This window comes from Xiphophorus couchianus, chromosome 6 (assembly GCF_001444195.1).
Source record: "Xiphophorus couchianus chromosome 6, X_couchianus-1.0, whole genome shotgun sequence".
Taxonomy (NCBI): domain Eukaryota; kingdom Metazoa; phylum Chordata; class Actinopteri; order Cyprinodontiformes; family Poeciliidae; genus Xiphophorus; species Xiphophorus couchianus.
The window spans coordinates 19,332,692-19,339,753 of NC_040233.1; the positions used below are offsets into that span (position 1 = coordinate 19,332,692).

Consider the following 7,062-nt stretch of genomic DNA (forward strand, 5'->3'; position numbering starts at 1 on the left):
ATACATTTAAAAAATATAAAACCTTTCAAATAAATGACTAATTTATCTTTCTTTCTTTATAGAGCTCTTCTTGGTATTGCCTAATCAGCAATTCTTGTTGCTAACAGTTCTTTTTGTCCCGTTTTATCATTCACTTTTATGTATGTATTCCTCATCATTTGTCAAACAAAATAAGAAAAAGAAATAAAAAGAAAAATAACAGGCTGAAAAAGCTGACTAAGATCATCTTCACACTAAAACAGATATTTTGCTAAACTGAATTTTCTGATCCATTTGTTCCCAGCACCCACATGACAAAACAGTTTTGGTGCCAAAACCCTTTTTTTTTTCTTTTTTTTTTTCAAATAGGCTACTTCCAACTATTTCAGTGTGGTAAGCCATCTCATGCCAATCTATTTGGAACAATATCCAAACTATACTAGATTCTGTATCCATGTACTATAACAAATACTCTTGAATTTCAGCAATGTTGCTTAAAGACCTGAACTGTGAGATTCACTGGCATTCTGAATATAAGCCTGGCCACTGGCTCTCTTTCTTTCAGTCCTAGCAACTTTGTAGCGCAAAATATAAAGCAGGTGATTTCGTAACTTTTGTGTGAGCATACACAGAAGAGGGTTTATCCAACAGTGGGAATAGGCAAGCATTCGACAGATATTGTAGACAATATTCATCCGCTGCAGTTCTTCACAGGTTTTGGACTGAATGAGAAGTACAATATTGTAGGGTCCCCAGCAGATGATGTAAGCTACAACGATACAAAAAACTATACTTAGAGCTTTGTGCCTTGTCCTGTGTGCGGCTCGTAAAATAGTATATATAATGGCACAATTGCAGAAAATAATAATGGCAATTGGGATCAAAATCAGCAAAGCAATTTGGAAATAATATCCAAGTTCATCAGAAAAAGCAGCTTCACAGTAGTAATCATCAGACACCTCCATATTGGAAGCATCATACAAAGATGGACCAATACTGCTCAGCCAGGCAACCACACAGGCGCCGATGGTATACCGTTTCTTCCTCTGAGTGTTGTTTGGCCAGTTATTCAGCACCACGGTACAAAAACGATCCACAGTCATTGCTGTTAGTACAAAGATGCTACTGTAGAGACCAGAGAAGTGCACCCAAATGATGAATTTGCACAAAAAGTCCCCAAAGATCCAGTGATGAATGTGGTAGACAGCAAAGAAGGGGACTGAGGCAGCAAAGATCAAATCAGAACAAGCAAGGTTTATGATGAAAATATATGTGAAAAGATTATGTTTTTCAAAAGTAAACAGAATACATAAGAGGAGGACATTGCTGATGACGCTGATGATGAAGATTGTGATGAACACGGCTCCATTAATGGTTGAAAAGTCAAAAGCCGGACAAGTCATATTTTGGATGATGAAATGTAAGACGTCCTCATCTACATCTGTGCTGTTGTCCATTGCTGATTATCTAAGGAATATGAGCACAAGTTTAGGACTTTGAGATTTCTAATAAAGACAAAGTATAATTTCATTCATTCATTTTTATAGCACCTAATTCCAGATCAGTTACAAAAAAACTTTAAAAAAAAACTTACCACAGACAGACACTGCCAATTCTCATCTGCAAGTCAAAGAAAAAGCAAAAATGAGAACAAAAACTTCCCTTTTCTGCTTCAAATTAAGTCAGATGTTATTGTTGACCAATTCTGACTACTAATGATTTTTCAAAACTAAAACAAATGACTACCTTTTCCATTCAAAAATACAGATTTTCTTACCCTTGAGACTTTTTTTCAGCCATACAATTTGCTGTACAAACCAAATTAATAGTTAAAGATTGCCCTTTATTTGCTGCATTATTTGCTACTTTGCACTATAATTTGTACACATTTTTATTTTAATTAACCATTGTTTCTATGATATTTTATTTGCTGCTTAATAATGTGTTGCTTGGTTTTGTTTCTATATTATTTTAATCTTGATTTCCTTTAGGGTACCAACATGAATTTTGTCTGACATTATTACAGTGACAATAATCTTTAACCTTGAATCATTAAACAGATGTTAAAATGCAGCATTTAACTATCTATAAGAGGTAATTTAAAGGAAGCCATTGTGCTGCACCTTTTTTTTTTTTTTTACCTGTGTTTATATGTTCATACATTCATGGAAGAAGTGGGGTTCTTTTCTTTTCATAGTTCATTTTTTATCAGGCGAGTCAGACTTCAGGGGTTTTTGTCTGATTATTGTCTGAAGAACTTTGATGGCAAAAATCCAACATTTCTTAAAGTGTCAAACGCTGCCCTCTAGGTTTTGAGTTTATCTAGAAATCTCTCCAAAAATATATTTTGTTTTTAAGCCAGTTTTGACAAGAGAAAGAAATTAGACATCTCTTCATGCTGACATTACCTCAGACAGGTGCTGCCATCTTCAGTCCGACTATCCGACGTGGCAGCTTAAACAGTCAACGCAACATCACTGTGGCTGAAAATGAATCCAAAGGTGCTGCAAACAAAACAAAAAGAAAAAAAAAAAAAAAAAAATTAAGTAGTGTTTCCGAAACCTTTTCAGGCTGAGGAACACTAAAGCTATTTAGCAAACACCCCCGGCCACCTAATTGAAATTGCTCCAGCAATAACACAACATATTACAACATGTGGCAGGGCTTGACAGCAGTTAACAGCAGTTATAGTAGCAGTTAACAGTTCTAAAATAAAATTAAACATAGCTAACACGCATAATGGTAAGAGTTAAAAGCGTGTATAAGAACATAGCAAAAGTACTCATGAAACACTGTATATGATTTAATTTGTGTAAAATATTTGTTAAAATCGAATACTTGTAAAGAAAACACAGAGCTGATCCTAATACATACCGCAATTACCGACGGCGACGGAAGAAGGTGACGAGTGATCGGTTATTGGTTGCTATGGTAACCATCGACCTTCAAGAGCAGTGATACACCAATAAATGTCAGGAGAAACAACTGCTGGACTAAACAATACAAATTAAAAGAATAAATGAAGAAATGTATATAAACTCATACATAATATTGTTAAAATATTAGGCTCTTAACACTTTTTTTCGTGAACATGTCAAGTCGGGCCCTTTTCAGCTATTTAAAGATTCTAAAAGTGTGGATTCTATGCTTTCCAATTATGTCAAACACAAAGAAATCAAAGTGTTGTGCTGTGTTCATTAATAACATTCAGACCCATTTATATAGAAGCACAATAAAAGAAAAATAATTGCTTTTAAAGAAACAAAAATCCTCTTCTGCGGCATCCATTTATTTATGTATTGTATTTAATTAATTGAATTTAAACATTTTCAATTAAATAATAAATAAAAACAACAATACATATTAACGTGCGAGTAGAGCATAATAAGCAAGCAAAATCGTCAAAAAAACGAAACCAAGAACAGTTCTCACTAACTGAAACTAGCAAAGAGCCGTTCAAAAAGAATCGAATCACTAGTGAACAACACATCTCAACAGGTATGACTTAGCGTCCTCCGGTCATATAAATTGTCCTGGTGTTTTTTTTCCACAGATATCTTCAGTTTTTCTTTTGAGTGACTCGGTTTTAAGTCACTTATCCATTATTATTTTGAAACACAATTCTTTGATTAACTGTGAATGAATGCGTCTCACTTTGAGCTGACGTCACAAGAAATAACGATCGTTTACGTGGAGTACCGTAAAGACCACTAGGTGGCGCCCAGTGGTCCAGGTACCACGGTTTGAACAAGACTGGTTTTTGACTTGTCCACCTGGCTATAACACCTTTATGGTGGTTTTCTACTTTCTTCCCTACGTACTGCCTATTTTTAAGTTGAATTTTGCTGAATAAATGTCATTTATTATAATTTGACAAGTGCAAATTTTTTAAAATTACTTATTTGTCTCATTTTTCATATCAAAATTTGGGGGATTTTAACAGGTGTTCACTTTTGAGAGCCACTGAATAAGCAGCTGATCTGGTCTGGTAGATACCAAAAAGTCCCTTTTTGACTTGGTGTCTAGTGGAATGGTGTATCTATCAGGAAACATCTTCCTTGGTGTTTATTTAAAGTAAATTGATCAATGACCTAATATAATAAGATTCATATAATATAATTCATATAATTCTGTTATTGCTCTGCTTAATACTAAGTTTACGTTATAAAGATTCTATTAAATGTTGAAACAGTCATCATAATATCTGCTTGTGTAGAATACAAACATAAATGAGTTGCAGGAGGCAAGATTACCAACAGTTGTATTTAATTTGAACTTCAAAAAGAGATCAGTAATACAAAAATTAGAAAGTATACATGTGTTTATGGGAATTTCATAGCAAGTTGACAGGATCTTCTGATTCAGCTTCATTCTTGTTCAACTTCCTTGTTTCTGTCAGTTTATACAAGTTTGTACAGTTAAGGCAAAATCAGTTTACATCACAGAATGAACAAAATGGTCTAAATGTATGGTACAAGTGTACTATGAAAAAACTCAAACAAAGCAGTTTACAGGTACATGAAACTATCATTGCTTATTTACATTACAACAACTTTTCATCCATCTAAGAACATCATCAAGTAGTTAATAGCTTGATTTAATACTAACAAATAATCACCAAACAAAGACTGATGGAAAAAAAAAGAAGTCAAAAACCCATTTTATTTTTGCCACACATGTTCCCTTCCAAGCCTTTTCTATCACATGGTACAGTACAAGTAGACAAATAAGTTGTTTTCCTGTCAAATTAGCAGTGCATTTACAAATATTTAGTATGAACTGATTGGTCAAAGACTCATTAAAAGTATTGAAGTTTAGCTTCTGATAGCTAGGATCATTTACATATTGAGGAGTCTTCAGTAATAAAAAAGTCCAGTTGTTAGATCTTAGAGGCACAAACAGTTTCCACTATGTCTGAAATTTCAAATCAAATATTGTATTTTCCCTCTATGTAGGAACTGCAAAATATAAAAAAAGGTTACTTAAATTTGATTTGAATTTAAATGGAGGTTTCATGCTTTCTAATATTAATCCATAAATTAGTATATTTTTATGGATATGTGGATAATTCGTTGCTGGTTAAAGACGTGATTGTGATCCTGCTCACTCTGTGGGAGAAGCTGTTGTTCCTGTGACCGAAGTTCTGCAGGAGTTTTTTTAAATGTGTTTTGAATTTAACTCCTGCAAACACGTAAAACACAGGGTTGAGGCAGCAATGCGAAAAGGCAAGGAGTCGGGTGATGTAGAAGGCATATTCCATGTTTATGTGTTTTTCACAAGCTACTTTTATTTCAAAATCATGAGATGCAGTTGGTGGGTTCCCATAAGCCAATGACCTTAGAAAAATTATGACATTATAAGGTCCCCACCCCAAGAAGAAGACAACCATAAGAACGAAAATGAGTTTGACAGTTTTGTTTCTTCTTCTTTGGGCAGTCGGATGCAGCAACCTGTACATGATCTGAGAATAGCAAAACACGAACACAAATGCTGTTAGGACAAAGAGAGCAATTTGTTCATAGATTCCCAACTTTGAAGAATAGGAGTCCTCATATCCACAATATTTCTTGAATGTTTGACTTGAGCTGTCATCATCTTTTACTTTGATGTAGATGAAGACAGGACTGGCTGCCAAAATACTAGCAACCCAAACGATGAAACTTGTTAAAATCACAGAAGGGCCTGTAGTGGATACAATGCTAGACAGAGGATTTATGACGGCTATATAGCGGTGAATTGTCATCAGGATGAGGAAGAAACCACTGCTGTAGAAGCCAACATAGAAAATGAAGTTGACGACTTGGCATGCAGGCTCTCCAAATGTCCATCCATACATGTAGTAGTAAGCCCAAAAGGGCAGCCCTAAAGTGAAGAAGAGATCTGACACAGCCAAGTTCAGGATAAGTGTATTGGTGATGGATTTGACATTCTCGTACTTGAACAGAATTACAAGAACAAGAATGTTGCCAAAAAGACTGAATAATATCACGAAAGAGAAAAAAGACACAGTCAAAGTGGCTCCAAATTCAATCACATTTGCCTGGTTGCATTTTTGATCCTCATAATCACCAGTGAAATAATCAAAAGGGCTTTCAGTTTTGTGCTCCATGAAGTATTCATATGAGGCCATCTTCCTCCAGCAGGTAAGGAGTCTAAATGCACAAAAATCTTTGTTAGATAATTAAAATTAGATTTTCCTTTTAATTTGTACAGTTATCTTTTTCATTTGCTTGCTTGTTTCTATGTATGTGTAACTTTCTTTCTCTCGCTAATGTCTGAATCTGTCCTGTATACTAAGTAAGAACTTGACTATGCTTCTTCACTGTAGAGATGAGACCTGGATGTTTCTTTCTGGACTGTTGTCTATGTTGGAGTAAACAAATCAGAGAGAGGCTAATGTTTTTATCTTATCCTTTTAGTCTCTTTTTGCTTTGAGATTATAATCATTGCGAAACACAAACAAGGAATTTGACTCTCATTTCAAGCCCTGACAGCAAGTAGAAATTAGGTATCATGTAAACTTAAACAATAGGGATTTGTAAATGGCTGTGTGTAGAAAAGCACAATATTATCATGTATTTATCTATAATATTGACTTTATGTAGTTTTGCTCAGTATTTGGGTGGAAGTGTGAAAATTAAACTGGCTACTGTCATATCTCATGAGTTAGGTAGTTACACAAGTCAGAACCAAGAACTGTTTTACAGCTAAAACATAGTTTACCTATTTAACATATTTGGCTGAATACATTTTATTTATATGGAAAAGTAATGCAGTGGATAAAAATCAAGTCTTTCATTTTTCAAAATTTTAAGGATAACTTGAATTTCATTTGCTGACACCTAAAGTATTGCAATTAAAATGCATAAAAATGTAACCCTAAATCTTACAAATATATAGAAAGGAAAAAAAACATGAATAATATAAAGATACATACTGCACCTGCACAATGATGCAAAGGATGGTTGAGACCAAAAGCGGTGAAGAACTGGGCAGTAGGTCTCACCTTAAGTAGAAATCATAGAGGAACAGAAACAACAACCTGTATGTTGTAACCTGTTTGGCCATCATTTCAGAATAGAA

At 34.3% G+C, this 7,062-nt stretch overlaps 2 protein-coding genes across 2 annotated transcripts; both read right to left on the reverse strand.

Annotated features, from left to right (window-relative positions):
• Window positions 1-338: 338 nt before the first annotated feature.
• LOC114146037 (chemokine XC receptor 1-like) lies at window positions 339-2,989 on the reverse strand. Its single transcript, XM_028019771.1, has 4 exons — window positions 2,854-2,989; window positions 2,388-2,483; window positions 1,574-1,599; window positions 339-1,446 (listed from the first exon to the last, which is right to left on the reverse strand). Exon 4 carries the CDS (start codon window positions 1,434-1,436, stop codon window positions 474-476), a length of 963 nt encoding a protein of 320 aa, XP_027875572.1. The 5' UTR covers window positions 1,437-1,446; window positions 1,574-1,599; window positions 2,388-2,483; window positions 2,854-2,989; the 3' UTR covers window positions 339-473.
• A 1,239-nt stretch (window positions 2,990-4,228) lies between these two features.
• LOC114147228 (chemokine XC receptor 1-like) lies at window positions 4,229-6,956 on the reverse strand. The gene is made up of 2 exons (XM_028021834.1): window positions 6,922-6,956; window positions 4,229-6,131 (listed from the first exon to the last, which is right to left on the reverse strand). Exon 2 carries the CDS (start codon window positions 6,107-6,109, stop codon window positions 5,030-5,032), a length of 1,080 nt encoding a protein of 359 aa, XP_027877635.1. The 5' UTR covers window positions 6,110-6,131; window positions 6,922-6,956; the 3' UTR covers window positions 4,229-5,029.
• Between the last annotated feature and the right edge of the window lie 106 nt (window positions 6,957-7,062).